Below are 24600 nucleotides of genomic sequence, written 5' to 3'. Positions count from 1 at the left end.
TCTGATTGGCCTTTTTAAGAAAAAAATTAGTGATATTATATTTTGAAATGTATGCGATTTAAGAATTTACCTCAGATTTTCTATCTTAGGCATATGCCACCATGTTCAGATAGATTTTTGCCTTTTAAACTAGGAAATACACAAGTTTTTTCCTCTCTGTTTGTATGATGTGGATATTCTATTAATGAAGGATTTGTATTATTAATACTTTAAAAAGATAAGATAATAGTAATGCCAAGTACCTTGCTGTTGCCTTTTTTTTTTTTTTTTAAGACAAGGTCTTACTATATATAGCCCAGGCTGGAACACAAATATATCCACCTGCCCCTGCTACCTAAGTGCTGGGATTAAAGGAGTGTCCTGCTCACCGTGCCCCATGGCTGCTCAGAGTTTTTTTAAGTTACAGCTTATTTCATTTATGCCATTACGTTAAGGTTTCATTTGCCCTTTGAATACTTAGTTTAGTTTTAAATTGGTTCTTGCTTTGAACAGATATGCCATGTAACTGAAAAAAAAAAAGTATGCAATTCTTAGCTCAAATTCTTAGGAGTAGAAGTGTTTGAGAATTTCGAGTTTTAAAGACGTTACCATTTGAATGTCCCAGCTCTACAAAGCCAAAGGATTTCAGCACATAATAGCAGATTTGGGGGATTAGGAATGTTCAGTGCATACATATAGTGGGATTTCTTTGTTTTCATCAGTATACCTGGAGACTTTTTAACCAAACGTTTTCTCATTGTATATTTTTTAAAACTTGTGCTGTTAATGAGCCTCAGTGATAGATGTGTTCATCTTATTAGTGAATACACATAAGCATGTAAATGCAAATTCTGGTGTGGAGATTGTTGATAAAGATTTTTACTACACTTGGAGAATTGGACTCTTGTTTTATTTGGAAATAGGTTTTTGCCATTCATTCATTCATTCATTCATTCATTCATTTGTTCATTTGTTTCTCAGTGTAGCCTTGGCTGTTTTAGACTCGCTTTGTAGACCAGGCTGGTGTCGAACTCAAGTGATCCGCCTGCCTCTGCCTCCCTAGTGCTGGGATTATTTTGAATCTTTATTGTGCTTAAAAAAACAGACAGCATTGAAGTAAATAATTTCATTTCTCTTTCTCTTTGAGTAAAGGTTTTAAGTATTTAGCAGTTTTAAAGTAAATCTTTTCAATGACATTGTTGATATGGTTCTGGTAAGTATAGTCAATTAAGTCTAATTGAGTCATCAAAAGCTATAGATATGATCCACTGGCCAATTACTAAACTGATTGCAGTTGTCACCACCTTTCTTTTTTGTACTAGACAATTCAACAAAGAAAGAAACACAGTATTGGTGACCCTGCTCCTTCTTTGGGTAGGGCATAGATATTCTTCTAAGTAGCCCTTCTTGTTTCCGTTCTTTGGTGATATTAGGACTTGGAGCAAATGAGGAATAGTCTGCCATGAGAAAGTTTGCAAGTTACTGTTAGCTCATTTTTCTGACTTGATATCCTTTGTTTAAACGTTGATATGTTAAAATCATGATTTTTAATTTAATTCCGTTTTCATTTTCAGTATAAGAATATTACATAAAGAGTGAATTCTTTAATATAACTAAATATCCTATTTTGATGTTAATATAGTTTTTCTTAATATTCCTTGAAAAGCTCAGGTTCTTTTAAAATATAAAGCCAGCAAATACTCAGCTTCTTTCTTTCTTTTCTCTTATTTCCTTTTCTTTTTCTTTTTTTCTTTTTTTTTTTTTTTTTTCTCACTTTTTTGAGACAGGGCTTCTCTTTGTAGCCCTGGGTGATCTGGAGCTTTGTAGGCCAGGCTCGCCTTGAACTCACAGATTCACCTGCCTTTGCTTCCCAAGTGCTGGGATTAAAGGTGTGCACCACCATGCCCAGCTGAAATACTCATTTTCTAATTCAGTGTGATTTAAGCAGAAGAGCCCGTGTGTAAAATATTAATAACCATGGATTCTTGCTTTTGTTTTTTTAAACAGTTCTTACAGACCTGGAGCTTACTATTTAGACCAGGATAGCCTTACTCAAAGATCTACCTGCCTCTGCTGTTGGAGTGCAGGATAAAAGGCATGCACCATCACCTTGGGCTCTATCTATAAGTTCGTAATTTCATACAACTTTTACTTTGCTCGTCCTGATTTTGTTTTTAAAGAAAATATTTGGAACTGGGCACAGCAGCACAAGCCTTTTTAATCCCAGCACTTGGGAGGCAGAGGCAGGCAGATCACTGAGTTCAAGGCCAGCCTGGTCTACAAAGTGAGTCCTGGACTGCCAGGACTACGAGAAACCCTGTTTCGGAAAGGAAAAGAAAAAAAAAAAAAAAGAAATAATTTGGATATTTATTTCCCAGGTACTCAAGAAACAGGCCATAAACTTCAAACCCCTACCCAGATCTAGCCAATGGACAGGACATTCTCCACAGTTGAGTGGAAAGTGGGGACTAACTTTCACACGTACTCTCGTGCCCCATATTTGACCAAGTCCCCTGGATGGGGAGACCTGGTGGCACTCAGAGGAAGGATAGCAGGCTACCAAGAAGAGACTTGATACCCTCTGAGCATATCCAGGGGGAGGTAATCCCCCTCAGTCACAGTCATAGGGGAGGGGAATAAGGGGAAAATGGGAGGGAGGGAGGAATGGGAGGATACAAGGGAGGGGATAACCATTGAGATATAATATGAATAAATTAATAAAATAAAATAAAAAAGAAAAGAGGGCTGCTTGTCACTGATTACAGACTCGATGGGACATGTGATTGAAGAAGTGATTGGAACTGTTGGTTCGCGTTTGATTATTTACTGAATTCCTCCTGAATTCTATGATTTTTGCGTATAGATTATCATGTCTTACCTTTTTGATAGAAAAGTTCATATCAGCTGGGCATGGTGGTGCACACCTGTAATCCTAGCACTTGGGAGGCAGAGACAGGCAAATCTCTGTGAGTTCGTGGCCAGCCTGGTCAACAAAGTGAGTCTAGGACAGCCAGGGCTATACAGAGAAACCCTGTCTCCAAAAACCAAAAACCGAAATCAAAACAGAAAACTTCTTATCAGTTTTGAACTAGAGTTAAAATATTAAACTAGTATAAAATTTGACAGTTTCTACACTACCTATGAAAAAATTCAACCTTTGAAGAGCATGATGACATTGATTAAAATAATGCCTTACACTCTACTGGAAGGGTGTGTGTTTACCATTGCTTTCTTACTGAAAGTAGTTAACGTTCCATAGCTTTCTGCCTTTGAATTGTTTTACAAACTTGAAAAGTATAATGTGGTTTTGTGTTAAATATACTTAGAAACTATGTTGTGTAAATAACATGTATTTGAGGCAGTGCTCTTACTTTGTTAATTCTATGTTCTATTGTGATACTTTGTGCAGAATATAGAAAAACAATTCTTAATACGTTTGTTGCTTTTATATAGGGAAAGATAGTTTATTGGCCTTTTGGTTTGTTTTTCGAGACAGGGTTTCTCTATGTTACCTTGGCTGTCCTGGACTCGATTTGTAGACCAGGCTGGCCTTGAACTCATAGCGATCCACCGGCCTCTACTCCTGCGTGCTGGGATTAAAGGTGTGCGCCACCACGCCCAGCTCTTGACAGTTTTTTGAAACCTGTTTTCAGAGCTTCCTAAATAATAAAATAGTCATTATAGAATGCATTGCTTGATGTCTTGTCACTCTAATTTAGAGATCAAAAGCATACTGGAGTATAGATATTTAGAGCTCTTTTAAAATAGAAAATCTTTAAAAGGCAAAACTTAGATTCTTTAATTTATAAAGATATAAAATTTGAATGTCCATGGAATGCATGTATATGTGTACTCATACATTTATCTTTTAGAATTGGCTATGATGTGTTTGTCTAGGCAATCATTAGCACAGAAGTACTTAATCACTAGAGAGTATAGCATTGGCACATGGAAACTGGGATGTAGGATCTTAGGCTTTCCTTTGGCTTTGTCACACTATCTTTGTTTACTTGGTTGTGTCATTTGTCATCTCTAACTGGATTGTGAGGTCCTGACTTCTGCCTCTAACATTTTGTGTCACTTTTGTTACGGCTTTCTCTAAAGCTCTCTGGTGCAGAGCTTCCTTTTAAAGAAACTCACTGTTTTCATTTACTGATTTATATACCAGCAAGAGGCAGTTTCCTTTCCTTTCCTATTTGAGCACTTTAACAAGGCATTTCTTTTCTATATAGGATCATAATTTCTAATAGCTTTTAGCTTTTTAATTTTGCTTTTCTGATTGCTTGTTTGTGTTATTAGGCTCATTTCCTATCATTTTTGCTTTCTTTTTAGTAGATGAGGTGTAATAAGGCATTATTATCTTGGCGTTCACTGTGTAATTTAGAAAACTTCATTCCTATGGATTTGGGGGTCCTGTTTTCTCATGCATCAGCCTGATCATTGTTTGTGAGGTTTTACCCTCCCTCCATATTGTTTTGCTTTCTCCCCTTTCCCTTCCATCCCTTTCAGGAAAATGGAGGCCCTTTTACCTGGGGCTCTTCCCAGGTTTGCTTCCATAAGAGTGGCATAGCCTATGCCTTCTAATACTTCTATTAAGAGTCCTGACTGCTTTGGATGCTCTGCCTGTCCCAAGATGTAATTTTGATCATTGAGATTCCAGGGCCAGTACCTTGTTGCCTGGATATGAAAAGCCTCAAGAAAGAAAACTTCTGAGCAAACAGAATCAACTAGGGATCATGACTATATATCCATTACATGCATACCAGCATGGGTCCAGCCGAGGCCTCCAAAATGATGCTTTGCCAGCCTCAGCTGGTTATCAAGTGATGATGTCTTTGAAGTCTCTGTGACCTGTGACTCCAGAGTTAAGGTAGTGGAGTTTCCCTTTAAAACATCTCACAGTGGGCTTTGTAGGTGGGACACATCTCACCACAGCGTGGTTGCTGACTCCTCATGTTGAAGGTTGGCTTCAGCCCTTAGGTCATTTATATTATAATTTTCATATGTAGCAGGTTATGTTACAGGTTCAGATTATAGCTGTCATTCTTTGACATATTCGGCTTGAACCTTCAGTCATTGATTTTTGCCTTTTAAATTTACTTTTACTTTTACTTTTTTATTTTTTACTTTTATTTTTAGTAATGTATATGTCTGTGTGGGTATGTGTGCACAACAAGTACACATGTCCGCAGAGGCCAGCGGTGGTGGATGCTCCTGGTGCTAGAGTTACAGATGGTTGTGAAGTGCCCACAGAGGCCAGCGATGGTGGATGCTCCTGGTGCTAGAGTTACAGATGTTTGTGAGGTGCTCACAGCGGCCAGCGATGGTGGATGCCCGTGGTACTAGAGTTACAGATGGTTGTGAGGTGCCCACAAGGCCAGCGATGGTGGATGCCCCTGGTGCTAGTTTTGCAGATGGTTGTGGGCCACCTGATGTTGGTGCTTGGGATTAAACTGTTGTCCAGTGGAAGAGCAGTGCATGTGCTTAGCCATATTGCCACCTCTCTAGTTCTCCATCAGTCATAATTTATGTGAAATGATTCAATTTTATTATTAACCTTGGCTATAAATAAGATTTTCCTTTGGTAAAATAATGTTCCAGGCACCTTTAGAATGCCTGTGTCTTATAAAATTTAAAGAGTCTCCACTACTTTATATTTCACTAATTAGTGATTTGGAGAACAACAACCATTCTTTGAAATTTGTGATTTATTTGCTTCTAAAGTGACTAATTATTCCCTATATTACAGCGTTACTAAAGGTTGTTGGCAAGTTGTAATTCTGTAATACGTGGATCTGATTTCATTTTCTGTGATTTATTGAATAATTTATTAGTTAATATTTCTTAGTTATTTGACAATCTAGAACTTGAGAATAAATTAGATAGATTTATTCTGACTTCCCATTTAGGCATATTGGTAAGAATCTAGAATCTAAAAGAAAAAAGTTATGTCGTTGTTTACAATTAACAATAAAGTTTTTATAGTTAGCATGAACTTTTGAGGCTTTTTGAATTTGGGTTACAAACTGAAGTCAGGGTACTGCATTGACATTTAGAGTAAGTAGATTAAGAATATAGTTTTGTTGGCTCTTTATTGTCTTATCCAAATGATGTTATAAATTTTGTAGCATCTAGTGAAATACATTTTTCCATTTCTAGTCTGATACTCAACACTTCATGTACACATTTTATACATATAGACACATTTATCTAGAATGCATTACCTAACTTAGCCTGTGATAGATTTTCTTATTTCATGAGAAATATTGACATAGTATGTAACTTTTCCATAAAGATCCTTTCATTGAGTTTTAAAGGACTTCCCTTTATTCTGTAGTATATAGATATTCTTTATTTTATTTAAAAAGTTTATTTATTTTTTGCATATACATTTATATTATTACACATATATAAAATAGACTACCTATAGCAAGAAGGACCATGACACAATCAGGAATTATATAAATGTTACATTCTTAGTGTTTTGGCTATTTGTATTTGACAGCATTGAAGAAAACATCTTTCCTATCTTGGTGTGTCTAAAATTTTGAATGTAAATCAATCTCCATCACATCTTGTCATTACCAACTTAAAACATCTATCTAGACCTAAGAACGCCTTAACCCCTAAACAACTAAGCTTCATTGTAAAACTAAGCTACCTGGTGTTCAACTCCATCAGAGACTTGAGGGAATAAACTTGATTACCTGAGTATGCCGGGAGTGCAGGTTAGTAGCTTTCCAAATGAGAAGATGACAGAGACAGTTTGCTACCTGAATAGTCACCCAAAACTTTCTATAAATTTGGAGCATCTTCTTCAGCCTTCTGACCCAATATATCTGACAGACATATTTGTGAGGCAGGAACTACTGAGGACTTGCTTACCCTGTCTAGGCCGAGATTGGCCATCAACTCTACCTGCATCCAAGCTTGCCCTTTTTTAGGCAGAATTCTGTCTGTGGTAGAAATGAGGACATTTTGCCCAGTGACTTGTTTGCTACATTTGAAGACATCTCCATAAGGAGGTTCTTTGATGCTCATCATCCTCTTTGAGGTAGGCTGGGTATTGCCAGGAGTTAACCTGTCTCATTGCCAGTGAATCTTTAAAATAATAAAAACATTTTGAGTGCCATATTCTGCATGTCTGTGAGGTTTTTTGAAGACCTTGTCTAACTCTCCTACCTCATCTTTCTATAAGATCATATCTATCTGCTGCACCTAAGATGTATATTCTTGTGATAAAAGTAGACTAGTAATTGATATGACCATGATTTGATCAACTAACATTTAATTTGTATAACATTTATTCTAAACAGCCTGTAATAGCACTTTCAAAGATTGGAAGTAAACTTGTATTATAATTGAGTTCTATGGGTACAATACCTCATATAAGAGTACATATATATATATATATATATATATATATATATATATATGTATTATGTACATATACATATATAATGTATTGAAGAATAATGTTAAAAATGAATTTTTACCAGTGTATCTAGAATTAAACTTATTTTGCATCTATATACAAAATTTTATGCCAGTGAATTTAAAATAACCTCATGAATGACAATTGAGGCATTAAGTTGAGGAGTAGATTCACTAATCTACTTTTTGTTCTATCTTCCCTATATATTTCTATATTCCTCCTTCTTTCTTTTCAACCCCCTTTTCCAAACCTAAGAATGTAAAATAAAGGAGAAGAGAGACATCGCTGAGTCTTTTTCTCTCTAAACAAGACCAATAATTACTTGTAACCAACTCTCATTGGTAATAAGCCTCTATATATAGCCCAAGAAAGCAACCAAAACTCTACCTGACCCTCTTTAAAGGAAGTGGGGGATTGTTCTCTTAACATTTCTTCCAGCTGATTTGGGACGAATAAAACCTTTGTAGGGGCCCAAATAAATTAGGGAAATGGTGGTCCAGTTTCTAAATGTTGAGAGATTCCAGGCTTAGAGTCTTGTGTGGGACAGTCTGAAATGCTGGACCAATTGGGATTGGAAGGTTCATTTTATAAACTGATGAGAGTAAATGATAGTTGTTACTTTTTTTCTTAGCAAAATAAAATATTTTGACCCTTAATTAGTCTACTGTTTGTAAAATGCTTTCTATTTGCAGTACAAACCAGCACCAAATTAGTTAAGACTTAGTTTGAGGGGACTGGAGAGATGGCTCAGAGGTTAAGAGCACTGTCTGCTCTTCCAGAGGTCCTGAGTTCAGTTCCCAGCAACCACATGGTGGCTCATAATCATCTATAATGTGATCTGGTGCCCTCTTCTTGCATCCAGCTGTCCATACAGATAGAGTACTCATATACATAAAAATAAGTAATAAATACATACATATTTTTAAAAATACTTAATTTGAGGTGATTTATTCTGTACTTAATTGAAATATAAAGCAGAGCAGAAACCAACAGAAAAGCAAAGCTTCATTCATCTACTGGTGTTTTTCTTCTGATCCATCTGTGTGGAGAAAAGTACAAAATTGCATATAATAAACATTTATGGAAGTTCGTCCCTATTTTGCTGCTGCCTAGGTATGTTTGCATCTTTGAATGTAAATAGCAGTGAATAAATATCCTATCTGTCAAAACTGAAGTCTTAACTTACATTACTATCTCTTACCATGGAGTGACTTATTGATTGAAATGAAACTGCTTGTTAAGAAAGGGAGAGAAGGTTTCAAATTAAGAGATGACAAAGGTGGCCCAGGCCTTGTGGCACATGCTTTCAATCTCAGCACTTGGGACACAGAGGCAGGCCTCTGAGTTCAAAGCTAGCCAGGGTTACATAGTGATACTCTGTCTTAAAAGACATAAAACAAAGAAACATCAGAAAAACCCAACAAAGCTTCCATAGTCTCTACAACATCATCATCACTGAATCGGTCAGTCTTGATTGCTGAATGCATGTTTATCTCATAAACGATAAATTATGGTAAGCTGTTAGGCTTGTGCTAGCTTTTTTGTGACCTTTTCTACCAGGTTTCCTTTTATTTATTAATGATTTATGAATTTATGTTAAAAGGAGACTCGGACTGATCCATGAACATACCTTTTATAAAAAACACTTCATTATTGCTTTCATTTTACACTTTCATATAATTTTCTTTAGTGCCAACTTAGAAATTTCCTAGGGGTGTGTTTTCAGGATATTATTAAGAGTTTTGTTTTCTCATTAAGCAGTTAATTTTTTATTAGAAAATTAGTTGAGAAATTGTGTGAGGAAAGCTGTGCATTATATTTTTTCTGAAACTGAAAATTTCTGACTGTTTTTCACCATGTAATAAGTAGCACATACATCCCTTCTCTGCCCCAGCAGAGAATGATTGATGGTTGCTTCAGTACTTAATATTATGGCTAATATTATGGTGTTACTTTCATATGGCTAACCTATTTATGAGGAAAAGTGAACTTAAGGTCCAAACATATTACCTGTAGTTAGAGATGCTGTTTCCTGCTAGAGAATGATTTGTTATATATTTTGCTGAGAATTTGTTCTCCTGTTGAATAATACCTCTTCTTTGGCATTTTATATTGGAATGCCATTTGTTTGGACAAGGAGATTTACTGTTGTTACCCTATTTCCCCATGGTAGTTACTTGAGAATGGCAGTATCAACTTTTAATTGGTCAAAATAATTAAGAAACTACGTCCCTGAGAGCTTTCAGTGTAGGAAAGAATTTTAATGGAATTGAGAAATGATTAGTGCAGAACATTTTCAAGCATGTTTATTGACAGCCTGTGTTAAAACATGGCTTCTGTCAGTCTCTTGAGGATAAAGTCTATTGTCAACAGTTATTACTATTTTGATAGAGATGTTGTTTTTAATTTGGTGTACTTCACACCCTTGCCCCGTACAGTTTTTTAATTGTTTTTTTTTTTTTTCTCTAAAGAATTGCCAAGAAGATGCTTTTAGAAGAAATTAAAGCCAATCTTTCCTCTGAGGAGGGTGGATCTTCAGATGATGAACCTGAAGGAGAGAAAAAAAGAACTGGAAAGCAAAGTGAAGAAACACCAGGAGATGAGGGTAAGCTCCCCAAGTAGAAGCTATATATTGGGTTTATAGTTTGACTTCTTAGCCATTCAATCTGTGAAGAATATCTGACTAAGAAATCTCTATATGTGCATTTGAGATTTTAAAAAATGTTTAGGTCTTTATTATCTCAACTCCTTTGAGTGTCTTATAATTGTGGAAGTTAATTGTATTTGTTTTGCTTACTACCAATAAATTGTAAGTAAAGCATTTTATACTTTAAAATGATAAACACTGGTGATGGTCAGTCCATATTCAGTAAGGCTGATAAATGGTCACCTGCTTTCTCCAGTGATACCAAGGTGCACAGCTTGTTGATACCGGGGAGCTTTTCCATAAATTATGGGAATTGTGTATAGACAGAATAGTTTTTTAAAAGCTTTTAAAAGAAAGTTCGTGAAGAGTGCTTTATTAATGTTTTCTTTATTTAAAAGCCCCAAACCAAGTCAATTCTGAATCAGATTCAGATTCTGAAGAATCTAAGAAGCCAAGATACAGACATAGACTTTTGAGGTATAAACTGACTATGAGTGATGGAGAATCTGGAGAAGAAAAAAAGACAAAACCTAAAGAGCATAAAGAAGGCAAAGGAAGAAATATAAGGAAGGGTAAGGTATTTTAACTCTGAATGTAAAGAAAACTCTGGTTCTGTAAATGAGTTCTAGTGCTGACGTTTGAGTATATCTACTCAGACCCTTTACCACTGCTCCTAAGACAGTGGCAGTGCATTGGTAACAACTGCTCTTTTATGAGGTAAGGAAAGAGTTTAAAGTATGACAGTCACACAGTGCTTGAAACTGGAAGTCACTGTACACTTTTTTTCACTGTACACTTTTAAGGTAATGAACAGACGTGAATTTGAATTAATAAGCAAAATATTCTTAAAGGCCATATAGATAATATAAGATTGCATAAAAATGCAAGTAGCTGAGGTGATTTCCTATGGAAGGATGACAGAACAAATAACTAATTTGGGTAGATTTTCTGGGTTTATATGTAAAATGACTCAGGGAGTATTTTCTTTATATTGGAAATCCAAGTCCTTTGTTATTTCTGTCTGTTTTTGAGACAGGGTCTTGTCCTATAGCCCGATCTGGTACCAAATTGATGACCATAGCCTTCTGAATACTGGGATTATGGTTTATGCCACTGTGCCCTACTACATTTCAGGAGGTTGCCTGTGTCTAGCAACACATTAAGTATTATGGGTACAAAAATGAATATAGAAATAATTGGTATAATAGTTTTCAATTTAGAGATACGAGTATACATGTGAATGATTAATATCTATGTCTAGGACACAGAAATCATTGACTTTAGGACTCTAAAAGGAAAACAATAGTAGCAGATTGATGGTTGAAAACAAGAGCCAAATAATGACTTCTGTGATGGGAGGAACACATAAGATAGAACAGCAGTTGGGTGTTGAGGGTCATTTTCTTCCTTGGTCTTCTTGTCCTTGTTAGATTTGTTGTTGTGGTGGTGGTTGATTTGAGTTCTTGCCTCCAGGTTCTGCCAGCCTCTGCCTCCTGAGTGCTGGGATTAATGGTGTGTTGCCACCATGGTGGCCTTGAATGGTCTACCCTAGGTAATAATGCATGAATATATATTCCTGATGGTCTTCATATAAATCTAAGGCGTAAATGTGAGGTTACTTAGTGGATTTTATTTCTTTTGAAAAGTGTTTAGTAATTCATTGTTTTCTAAATTGAAGTGAGCAGTGAGGAGTCAGAAGACACTGACTTTCAGGAGTCAGGTGTTAGTGAAGAAGTCAGTGAGTCTGAGGATGAACAGCGGCCTAGAACAAGGTCAGTAGTACACAGCTGTTTCCTTTGTTTGCTTTGCTTTGTTTTTCAGTGTTAGAAATTGAGCCAATGAGATGGCCCAATAAGTAAAGCTGCCCACTGCTGAGCCTAGGACCCATATGGTGGAAGGAGAGAACCAAATCTGGCAGGTTCTTCTCTTATCTCTGCACATTTGCTGTGGCCCCCTCCCTCTGCATAAAGTTAGGAATTAACCTGAATACTTTCAAATTGTTTGAAAAGTAGGTACAATTGCAAATAAAGTTAAATAAATACAACATATAATATTTTGATTTTAAATTAATTTTTAAAAGAGGAAGGAGGGCCAGTGAGAAAGCTCACTGGGTAAAGATACTTGCTGATAAGCCTGATCTTGTGACCAAATTGATGGAAAGAGAGAACTGACAAGTTCCTTACATGTCACACATGTAGCCTGGCACAGGTGTGCATGCACACATACTCACACATACAAATAGAATAAAGAGGAAATCAGGACAAGAATGGGGAAGGAATTTGGTCAAAGTACATGATACACTTGAATAAAATTGTCTTTATGAAACCCATCATGTTGTACAAATGAATACATTAATAAAAGTTAACAACATGCAGTTATACCTACCTGGCCTGTATAGTGCTGATGATGAACCCAGGGCTCTGTGTGCTCTCTGCAAAGGCTCTGCCAGTCGAAGTATAGACCTAGACCTTCCTCTTTTTCTGTCCTCCTTTCCTTCCCATCCTTCCTTCCTTCTTTTTTTCTTTTCTTTTAAAATTATTTTTAGTTTAATACAGTTGAGGCTTCCGGCCTTAAACTTAACTATGTAGCCGTGGATGACCTTGAACTTTTAGGTTTTTGTTTTGTTTTATTTTCGAGACAGAGTTTCTTTGTGTAACCACCGTGGCTGTCCTGGACCTCACTTTGTAGACCAGGCTGGCCTCAAACTTACAGAGATCCATTTGCTTTTGCTTCCTGTGTGCTGGGATTAAGGCATATGCCAACGCTGTTTGGTAATTTTTTTTGACCTTGAATTTTTGTTACTCTTATTTTCACCTCTTGGGTACTGAGATTATAGATGTTTACCACCATGCCCAATTTACCCTGTAGTAGGGCTTGGATCTAGGGCTTTATGTCTTGGAGTTATATACAACTTAAGCTATAATCCTCACCCCTCAGTCTTACTTTTTCATTGCCTGATTTTGTAGTTCTAGGAATGAAACACCATTGTCTTTTGCATGTTGTGCACATGCTATGCCATTTATCAGTTCCTAAAAAGGAGAGTGCTATTAACACTAAACTATACACTTAGAAATGGTTAAGATGGCCAGGTGCAGGTGGCTCATGCCTGTAATTTCAGTACTCAGGGAGGCAGAGGCAGAGGCAGGTGGAGCTCTGTGAGTTTGAGGCCAGCCTGGTCTACAAAGTGAGTCCAGGACAGCCAAGGCTACACAGAGAAACCCTGTTTTGAAAAGCAAAACCAAATAAAACAAAAATGAAAAGGAAAGAAGAAAAATAGACGTGGTTAAGATGGTCATTTTATGCTATGTACGTTTTATCATTACTGAAACAATAACATGTTCTATCTATATCTATGTATGCTGCTACAGCATATGTGCAGCATACATATGATCCTGGCATGGTATTTCCAAAGTAGTACACAACTCCTTTGAGGAAACTCATCTGGAAGTAGTTTATTTTACATGTACAATTTTCTTCAGGTCTGCAAAGAAGGCAGAATTGGAAGAAAATCAGCGGAGTTATAAACAGAAGAAGAAAAGACGACGCATTAAGGTTCAAGAGGATTCATCCAGTGAAAATAAGGCAATAATGGCATTTATTGTTTGATTGAATTATAATTGACATACTTAGTAATAGTAAATTCACTATTTTTTCTTTGAATGCCATTCCATAATTGAATTTTATTTTCTTATTTAAATTTTACACTTATGGGAAAAATATCTTTCTGCTTTCTTGTTTTTTTTTTTTGTTTTTTTTTTTTTTAGCAAGAAAGTTTTTAATTCACTTTTAATGCATCATCATATTTACATTTAAAAGATTACAATATAACTCAAACATATCATTTATATACACTAGAAAATTAGACACTTCGTATAGCTACCTTTTTTTTTTCTCTTTTAAAATTGAAAATATGTTTTTTTTCATACAGTGTAATCTGATCATGGTTTCTATTTTTTGAGACAGTGCTTACTATGTAGTCTGGCTGTCCTGTAACTCAGTCCACCTGAGATAGGGTTCATGTAGCACAGCCTGACTTTGAACTAACTCTGTACCTGAGGCTGGCTTGGAACTCCTGATCCTCCTGTCTTAGCCTCTGAGTGCTGATATGACAGGTATGTGCCATGAGAGGGTTTTGTTTTTAAATGCGTGGTGCTGAGTATTTAATATAGGGCCTCACTCATTAGGTAAGTGCCCTACAATTGAGAAAATTCTCTAGCTCAGAAGAGTTCACTTTTTTAAAAAAACCAGCTTTGGAAACATTAAAATATGCTATTTAATGGCCTCTATTGCTTTCACAAGCAGAAATTCCAGATTCACTGGACTTTTTAAAAGTTTAAAAATATATTCCTTGTGTGTGTCTTTATGCCAAATGAGCATAGGTATCTAAGGAGGCCAAAACAGGGCAATGAATGCCCTAGAGCTGGAATCAAATAGGCCACTATGATCTACAGAATGTAGGTGCTGGAAACTGATCTCAGGCCTTTTGGAAGAGTAGCAATCTGCCTTAACCACCGAGCCATCACTTCAGGCCATCAATACTGTCTATTCTTTAGCCCCTGGTGGGCTCTGTTTTTTATGAACTTGACACTTTTAAGTACATTGTACATAAAACATTCATGGTTTTCTTCCTCTTTCATTTCCCTGATGAATTGTTTTCAAGTTTAATTCATGTTGTAGCGTATATGAGCATTTCATTTTCACTTCTGGATAAACTATTGCATGTGTTTATCTCATTGTTTATTCATTCATCTGTTGATGGCCATGATCTCTTTTCTTTTAATTGCTTTGAGCCATGCAAATATGAACATGACTGTTCAAATGTTTTGCTCCTGCTTTTAGTTGTTTTTGATATGTATACAAGCTGTAATTGCCGAGACATACAGTAATTATATGTTACTTTCTTAAAGGATTTTCATATACGTTTTCTATGTTGGTTATATCATTTAGCATTCTTATTTATTTATTCACTTTACTTTATCCTTCTTAAAAGACTTGTACTACCTTACAGGTTCACTGATTTTTGTTTCTTATATTGTCTCATTTTTCAATAATAGCAGTTACAATGTATATAAAATGGTATCTTATTAAGGTGTTGGATTTTATTTTCTACTGGCCTGTCAGTTTGGACATCTTTTCATGTTCTTGTTAGCCATTGTACACATTTTTAAAATAAATGCTTATTTGATTTCTTTGCCCTGATTGTTTTTCTTTGTCAAGGTTTACTTGAGTTTTTATTCAACTCTTTTTCTTTCTTTCTTTCTTTTTTTCCCCAAGACAGGGTTTCTCTGTGTAACCCTGGCTGTCCTGGACTCACTCTGTGGACCAGGCTGTCCTGGAACTCACAGAGATCCGCCTGCTTCTGCCTCCCAAGTGCTGTGATTAAAGGTGTGCGCCACCACACCTGGCTACAAGTCTTTATTTCTACATATATTTAATAAAGCCTTTCTGCTACCCCTTGTTGGTGCATTACATACATAGTACAACATGAAATGAGTGAACTAGAACATTTTTACTATTTTTTTGTATTTAAATTTCACAGAGCCATTCTGAAGAAGAAAAAAAGGAAGAAGAAGATGATGATGAGGATGAGGAAGAGGAAGATGAAAATGATGATTCTAAGTCACCTGGAAAAGGCAGAAAGAAAATTCGGAAGATTCTTAAAGATGATAAACTAAGAACAGAGACCCAGAATGCCCTTAAAGAAGAGGAAGAGAGGCGAAAACGTATTGCAGAGAGGGAACGTGAGAGAGAGAAATTAAGAGAGGTAACCAACATTTCAGTCTGATCTATAACTTTCATAGACATGTCACAGGTGTATATAGTTTTTCAAGAGTTGAATGCTTTAATAAACTACAGATTCCTAGATAAAAGTGTTTTAACCAGTGGCAGATATTATGCTTATTAGGCTATGCTTGCATAACTAGGTACTTGGAAACAGTTGAGACTCTTGTATAATCACCAAAATTATTTTAGTATAATTAGTTAGAAAAAAGATTTCTCTTTTAAACTTTTCTTTCATTTTATAGAATTGAATGTGTTGGGGTGCATATGTGCCATGGTGCACATGTGTCTATCAGAGGGTTCTTTGCAGTTGGTTTTTTCCTTTTGCCCTTATGTTGGCCCTGGAGATCTTACTTAGTTGTTAGGCTTGTAGAAATAGTACCTTTATCTGCTGAGCTATCTTGCCAGCTCTGAAATTGATTTATTAAATTTTAAGAGAGTTCTGCTTTTTAAAAAGATTGTTTTATTTTTAATTATAAGCATATAGATGTATGTTTGCATTTGGGTTTGTTTCACATGTGTGGCTTGTTGCTCATTAAGGCCCAAAGATGGTGTCAGATCTGCTGGAACTATAGTGCTTGGAGTTACAGTCATTAGAGCTGCCAGACAAGGGGGCTAGGACCTGAATGTTTTTCTTCTGCAAGAGCAGTCATCACTCCATTATCCCAGCTTCATCCATACTAACAGTGCCAGACTTGTTTGATATATTTACCTACTTTTAGATCATTTTGGGATAGTTCCCAGAAAAGGTATCATCATCTATCAATGGTTGAGATTATAACATATATCCTTACAAACATAAGGATCTTTTAAACATTACTATAAGATCATATTACACATTAGTCCTTCAAGTAATAGGAGTTTGAGGAATTTTTTAAGCTGTGTTGCTGTGCATTTTCATGATGATCATTTTTCTGTGTCAGGACCTGAACATCTCTTGGGATGGATACCCTTGTTGGCTTTTTACAGGGGTCTTTGTGAGTAGCCTTCTTTTGTGAGCTCATTCCTTAGTAGCACTCAGAGATTAGTGTAATAGCAACACAACAAACCAGCTATAGGAAGGCATTTAAAATCTGTTATAGCCCCTGGGCATGGTGTCACATGCCTGTAATCCCAATACTCAGGAGGCTGAGGCAGGCGGATTTCTGAGTTTGAGACTAGCCTGGTCTACAAAGTGAGTCCAGGACAGCCAGGAATGTTACACAGAGGAACCCTGTCTCAAACAAACAAACAAACAAACAAAACAAAACAAAACAAATTTTATTTAAGCCAAGTACCACTTTACCAAGAATCACGGCAATAAAAATAGTAAAAATAATGAATTAGAGTAAAATTTTAACTTAAGAAATAATGTAAAAGTAATATTAATGAATACATTTAGAAAGAGGCAGAGAAAGGGACAAAGAAAGCTTTCTATATGATGGACATTTACTTTCCATTAGGAGGTGCTGCTAATGGCCACAGGGAGCTTTCCTCCTGTGGCTTGATAAATTCTTACTCCAGTGACCAGTTTCTGTGTGTGTGCAGGGCTGGCAAGGGTCCAAGATGAAGAGTGTTCTCTCTGTGTACTGTGTTTTCTGCTTGAATCAGAGCGTAGGAGAAGCATGCAAAGAAAGCATTGGGACATATGGTGGAGGGGGAGTACCCACATTCCCCTGGTACTTTGCATACTGCTCTAATTGGTTTCAGATGTGCCTGAGGGAAGAGGTTGCAGGCATCAGGGGCTTTCTCCCCATATATGAAAACGTTAGCACAGATTTAATCTCTTTGAAGAAAATAAATTTATTATCATCTTAACAATTATTTGAGGTCGGAGTGACTTAGCTGTGTAGAACTCTACCGAATCCTCTGCGTAGTGTTTCACTAAGGTTAACAAATTAACGAGGGCTGTGCTTTCATCAAGAGTTTGTATTATTTTTTCCAACTTGTTTTACAGAACTTTTTAGCTTTTTGCAGTTAGAATACAAAGACCTTATCTATGTGCTTCCCTCTACTACGTGGCGATTTGCTTTCACTTTTGCAGCCCAATTGAATCTCGGGCCTGGCCTGTATTAGGCAAGTTTTCTACTACCAAACCACACCCCACCCTGACAGTTTTTAAATCAATAGTCTTTGCTTCAGTTTTTTTCAGTGAGCAATAAAACTATTCACATAAACATTTCTTTTGTTAAAACACTATTGGTTTTGCTTAATACCATGTGTTATATGGAAGAAGTTCATTCTCTAGGTCTAAATCTATTTCTTAGTTCCCATCTGTAACCTGTGAATTAGGAATAGCAAGTGTATACACACACTTGTGCTTCTGTGTATGTTCAGCTATTTTTTTGTTAGCGTATGTGTATTTGTGTGTGTGGTGCATGTGTATGTTGAGGCCAGAATTCAGCCTTGAGTGTAATTCTTTAGGAACCCTCAAATTACTTTTGATACAGACTCTCCCTGATTTTAATCTAGCCCGGTAGGTTGTGCTAGCTGGCCACTGAGTCATAGGAATGTACCTTCCTGTACCTCTGCAAGGGCTAGTTTGCTTCTTCTTTCCTTTTTTCCTCTTTCCTCCCCTTTTCTGCCTTCCAACCAGCCTATAGCCTCCCTCCCTGCCTGCCTTGCCTGTCTGTGGTCTATCCATCTGTCTGTTCATCTGTCCGTCGTCCAATCCATCCGTCTGTCCATCCGTCCGTCCATCCATCCATCCATCCATCCATCCTTCCATGCATTCTGGGAATTGGGCTCAGGTCCACATGCTTGCACAGCTAGTACTGTAATGACTGTACAGCATTCTACCTAATACAACTGTATTGGCAATATCTTGTGTGAAAGGCATTATACTAATTCCTGGTGTTACTATAGTGATTTCAAGTCTACATAAGGGTTTTTCCTCTGGAAAACATAAACCTGCACCTTCTCATATTTCATGTTTTCTATGGGAACTGGTGAGTCTGCATTTTGGAAGATCTACCTTATTAAGATTGATATTCCACTATTGCTTGAAAGATTTCTTTGAGCTTAAGTATCAACAACTTCCTTTTTTGTAGGTAATAGAAATTGAGGATGCTTCACCTACCAAGTGTCCAATAACAACTAAATTGGTTTTAGATGAAGATGAAGAAACCAAAGAACCTTTAGTGCAGGTTCATAGAAACATGGTTATAAAATTGAAACCCCATCAAGTAGATGGTAAGAAGTTATTAAATGATTCAATCATTGTTAGCTAAAGTTTTACCTACATTTTGTTTTCTTCTGTTTGCCTAGTATTTTGCCAATCATTGGAGATACTTGGTCGAATAAAAATAATATGTTTCTAGCTGTTACAGATCTCACAAGGAAGTAAGGAAGAACATGTTTGGGTGACTCAAGCATAGCATTTTAAATAGGCAAGAGGTGCTACTTAGAAGTGGGAATCTATATAGCAAGTAGCATTCTAGTACATTGTGCTTGACAGTTAGGAGGAAGCATAGCTAATCAAGTACTTTCAAGTAAGTGTTTAATTGATTTTTGCTACATTCTCTATTACAAAGTTATTCAAATGTGCTTACTCTTCTGCTGTTTTAGTATTCCACTACTGAGTTAGTTTTAAATGTCTATATGAACTGTCCATAGGGGAAATTGAACAGTTCCTACTTATTGGATTACCAGCTCCATTTACTGCTCCGTTTCTACTCCTAGACAAGTAGTTTTCTCTCAGGATTTCTTTTCTGGCTGGTTCAATAAACCTGAAAGTGTATTTGATAGGAAACTGTACCCTCTTTGGCTAAAGTTTCTGTTTTTCAGTATTCTTCTGTCTCTTTGGAACATCCTAAGGTATAGAGAAATCTAGTGGGATGGGTTAAGATAACTGAACAGATACCCCCATGTTGTTTGCTTGTGTCTTATTTCTGATTTACTTTAGCAGAATAAACAATTCTAATTGCATTTTAAGAATTTCTTTAGCTCTAAGTGTTTTTTGATTTTTGAATGCTGTTTCTTGGGTGCTGGAGAAGTGGCTCATTTAATGGCTAAGAGTACTCCAGGGAACCTTGGTTCGATTCCCAGCACTTATAAGGTATACATTCATACACATAAAATAAATCTTAAAAAGCAAAACTCTGCTGTTTCTTAGACATTTTGGTTTCTCATTCTTAGGTGTTCAGTTTATGTGGGATTGCTGCTGTGAGTCTGTGAAAAAGACAAAGAAATCTCCAGGTTCTGGGTGTATTCTTGCCCACTGCATGGGCCTTGGTAAGACCTTGCAGGTAAGTGATATAGGAAATAAACCTACCCATTTTTGCATGTGTATTGGATTTTGCTGTGTTTTGGGCAAGTTGTATAGATACAGCAATAAAGAATGACAAGATTCCTTCTAAAGTATTATATATTATGTTGGTGAGAGGGCAAGCATCTTTAAAGAGATGGTGTTTGTATATGCACATGCATATATCTGTATAATAATTTTAAAAGAGGCTATGTATTAGAAAGGGCAAGGAGAGGTATATGTAAAAGTTTGGAGGGCATAAACAGAAGGAAGAAATGATACAAGTATCTTTATTGTAATTTCAAATAAAAGGAAAAAAAAACCAACAACCATTCCTGGTAGCACTACAAGAATAGAGTGATGTTTGTGCAAAGTTGCTGCTGTAGTTGAGGCAGTGGTTGCAGATGTGACTACCTCCAACTTCAGGCACATGATGAATTTAACTTACTTTTCAACTTAATAGTCTATGGTGGTAATATGGATGTAAAGTCTTTTTTCTATTAAAACCGCTTCATTTCTTAGGATGAGATTATTACTATCTTTTCTGTACTTGTATTTTATATGGGTTAGAAATTACGACCTTGCTTGTTTGGCTGGCTTATTGCTTAATGCAATAGTATTAAGTCATGAGTGCTTGAGTTTCCTATTTTTTGTGGTTATTTTAATGAAAATGTAATGATATTTACTTTCTTGTAGGTGGTCAGTTTTCTTCACACAGTTCTTTTGTGTGACAAACTGGATTTCAGTACAGCTTTAGTGGTTTGTCCTCTTAACACTGCTTTGAATTGGATGAATGAATTTGAGAAGTGGCAGGAGGGATTAAATGATGATGAAAAGCTTGAGGTAACATTTAATGTTTTTTATAGAAACAATAGCATGAGATTCATATATGGAAAGAGGATTCGGGAGGTTTTAGAGCTCATTCATTTTAATAGCTCCTGTTAAGCATCTTTATTTTTATAAAGGTCTCTGAATTAGCAACTGTGAAACGTCCTCAAGAGAGAAGTTATATGTTACAGAGATGGCAAGAAGATGGTGGTGTTATGATCATTGGATATGAAATGTACAGAAATCTTGCTCAAGGAAGGAATGTGAAGAGTCGGAAACTTAAAGAAATATTTAATAAAGCTCTAGTTGACCCAGGTAAGGTACTTCTAGCACTGACATTATTAAGCAAGCTGAAAATTTGTATTTATCTTACTTATTTGAGCCAAGTGCTGGAAGTGGTGCACACCTTTAATCTCAGCACTAAAGAGGTGGATCTCTGTGAGTTCAAGGCCAGCCTAGTCTACAGAGTGAGTCCAGGACAGCCAAGGCTACACATTAAAAAAAAAATCATATATTGAACACATTAAGTAGATGGTATTTGTTTTCTTTGTCCTTTAGGTTTTATTTTTTATTATTAATACTAGTATAATTTAAATAATATTAAATAATCCTTAATGCTATTAGCTGTTTAGAGTTCTGATGTTTGGGGATGTGTGGTTAGTATCTTATTAGAGAATTGTGAACTAGGGAATGGCAGCATTTCAGCAGGTTTTTTTTTCCACAAGGTTTCTTGGGAACAGTTTCAAGCAATATTTTTAAAACCTAGGCATACTGGTGTGTGCCTATAATCATAGCACTCCTTACCTATTTGACTGGGTATGACAGAGGTAGAGGAGCACCTTAGCCTTCTGATCTTTCTCCCTCCACTTCCTGAGTGATAGAAATACATAAATGAGGTGTCAAGGCATGTACCATGACACCTGGTTTATGTGGTGATGTGGAACTACAGATTGAACCCAAGCCTCATCCATGTTAGGTCACATCCCCAACCCTCAATATAATGTGTAAGTAAGACTTATATTCTGGGCGAGTGAGTTATTTCTGTAATTGTAACACTTCTGAAACGGAGGCAATAAGGTCCTATGTGCATCTAAAACAGGGAGTGGGCATTCACCAAGATAGATTTGTGGGCGAAAGCTGTTACTGTGCATGCCTGATGATTGGGATTCAATGTTGGAATCCATGATGCAAGAGCAGAATGGATTCCAGAATCAATGTAATACGCTATGTTTTATTTTTTAAATTTCATCTTAGTGTGTATGTGTGTGTGTGTTGGGGGGCACATGCATGTGTGCTATGGGAATAAGTGGAATGAATGAATGAGCGTGAGCATGTGTGTGCCATGGTGTGTATGTAGAGGTCAGAACACACCTTTGGCAGTCTTCTTCCACCACTGTAGGCTCTGGCCTAGAGCTCAGATATTTGCAGTAAGACATGAGTACTTTGACCCATTGAATCAGCTCTCTGGCCCCTTTGTATTTTAGAGACTAGCATTTAGAGTGGTCTGAATGCTGTTGGAAATTGGAAGCTGGCATAGAATGCCAATATATGTCTGCTTTTTTAACTTTGTCCTTTACCTTTTGCTGTTCTTCAGCCTTCTCTTTGCCTCCTAATTGGTGCATCTTAGCTAACAATTTACTAATTACTTCATTTGACTTATGAGCACATTCTACCTCTGCTGACACTTACTTCATCAGTAACTTTTTTGAATTTTTCCTTTCTTAACCACCAGAGACGTCGACACAATTTTAAGTAAGAAGATGAATCTAAGAGAAGGTATTCAAAAGATTCAGAAACAAGACAGTATTATGTGATAGAAACTGGGGGTCAAAATCAAACCATAAAACCAAGATTTAAAAAAAATATTCTATGAGAAGCTAGTGGCAGTTCAGAGGATAGCTGGAGCTCTTAGGAGCATGAAACAGAGGAGAACTAGTTAGCCATGGCAATGCCTTCAATTCTAAGTCTTCTATAGAGTTAAGTATATCTGTTTAGCTTTCAGAGAACAGTTCTAGGCACCAGCCTGCCAGGCTAGATGTACAGTATCCAGCTTGATCTGAAATGAATGTGGATTTTTTTTTTTTTGATGTAGTCTAAAACTATGTAAGTTCTGGTGAGTATACAATAAAATTCTAAATGTAGTTTTATCTGATAAGGTGCTGATCCTATTTTTAAAATCTGTTTATTTAGTTTAAATTTTAAGTTATTTTAAAATACTGTTTCTGTGTATAAGTGTTTTGTCTACATGTATATCTGTCCATCATGTGTGTGCCTGTTGCCTGAATAGGATGTTAGTTCTCTTATCACTGCAATTACAGATAGCTATGATCTGGTATATGGGTTCTAGTAACTGAACCCAGGTCCTTTGCAAAAGTAACATGTGCTCTTAGCCTTTGAGTAATCTCTCCAGCCCCCTTCTTCGTTAAGTTTTAAAATTAATTGCAAGATTATCCTTTGGTTTCTCTATTAGTGTTTTGTTATGTTGTTTTTGGTTTGTGACAGGGTGTTTTTATGTAGTCTAGGCTGGCTTTGAGTGCTTGATCTTCCTTCTGTCACTGTCCTCTTTTCTTAAGATTAGATAATTTGAAGTATCAAACTATTTGTATTGCAATGAATATCTTATAATATCTGCCATGAATAACATATACCAAAAGTAGTGTATTAAATCATAAAGTCTAAGAGTTCATGGTAATAATAACCTTTATATGTAAGATTTTCTATCAGTATCAGAATTTAAGTTCTGCGCCCCTCCCCCCCAGTGGTTTCTATGGTTTAATGTAAATTGGTTGCACCAAAGATTTTTATGACAGTTGGGTGTTTGCAAACCTGGGTTTGTGTTATGTAGAAGAATATCCTAACTCAGGCCTTGGATAAAAGCTAGATGTCAGGGCCAGACAAGCAGTTTTGAGGTCTCCTAGTCTTAGGGAGGAGGTTGTAAAGTGGGAGAAGCAGGTACTAGCATGGCAGCTGTAAACTAGGTAGAGTGGTTAGATAATAACCTCCTCCCCAGCTCAGCGTCCCTGCTTCTGTATTGCTACGTAATGGTCTCTACAAGTGGCACGGAGTGACTGCAGTCATTTAATCCTGTTCTCAGTGGTGAGTATTGAACCTAGGGCACTCTACCACTGTGTTGCATCCCTAGCCCTGACTCCGAGGTTTCAAAATAATACCAATAGGTGGCATTGTAGCATACATCCTGAAAAAGAAACATTAACTGTAACACTATAGAATGATATATTTATTTGGCTTTTGTTTTTGAAAAGCATTTTCCTATTTAATGTATTTAAATTGGTCTGGTGGAGTGTTCTTATTTATTTTAGTGTTTTATCAAGGATAATTTTAAGTTTTTTAGCTTCAGAAGACAAAAAATCTATGTCTCTGTGTATGGACTGTTGTATTTGGGCAATAAAGTCTGCCCCCTTCAGGTTTAGTAGTGCGGTGGAATGACATAGGAAAACCTTGTGTCCTTATACTGATGCTTCTGACTTCTTATACCGAAAAAATACAAACTAAGGTTAACAACAGGAAAAGACACACAGGGCAGGATTCAGGAGATTCTCGGTTGGCGCAGGTACTGATCTTCTAGTAGAGGCGTCTCCCAGTAATGATATATAACTGTGTGCATGGAGTATTGTCAGCTTTTTGGCTTGCTTTGGATTTGGTTATGTAGGTCTGGTTAACCTCTTCTCTGTATGATCTAAGTCT

The 24600-nt window shown here is 36.5% G+C and overlaps 1 protein-coding gene across 5 annotated transcripts in view; it reads left to right on the top strand.

Moving 5' to 3' along the window:
* Nucleotides 1-24600, top strand: part of Atrx (ATRX chromatin remodeler) — a 142247-nt gene that overhangs the window by 62970 nt on the left and 54677 nt on the right. For all 5 annotated transcript variants that reach the window (XM_051141285.1, XM_051141282.1, XM_051141281.1 and 2 more), the window contains 9 exons: nucleotides 9886-10019; nucleotides 10460-10633; nucleotides 11740-11833; nucleotides 13541-13643; nucleotides 15601-15825; nucleotides 18872-19013; nucleotides 19959-20068; nucleotides 20764-20910; nucleotides 21033-21210. In XM_051141285.1, coding sequence (XP_050997242.1) covers nucleotides 9886-10019; nucleotides 10460-10633; nucleotides 11740-11833; nucleotides 13541-13643; nucleotides 15601-15825; nucleotides 18872-19013; nucleotides 19959-20068; nucleotides 20764-20910; nucleotides 21033-21210 — 1307 coding nt within the window. The remainder of the gene's footprint in view (nucleotides 1-9885; nucleotides 10020-10459; nucleotides 10634-11739; nucleotides 11834-13540; nucleotides 13644-15600; nucleotides 15826-18871; nucleotides 19014-19958; nucleotides 20069-20763; nucleotides 20911-21032; nucleotides 21211-24600) is intronic.

This window comes from Acomys russatus, chromosome X (assembly GCF_903995435.1).
Source record: "Acomys russatus chromosome X, mAcoRus1.1, whole genome shotgun sequence".
Classification (NCBI taxonomy): Eukaryota; Metazoa; Chordata; class Mammalia; order Rodentia; family Muridae; genus Acomys; species Acomys russatus.
Note: the sequence above shows the minus strand (reverse complement) of the source record. Positions and strands in the feature narration are given on the sequence as shown.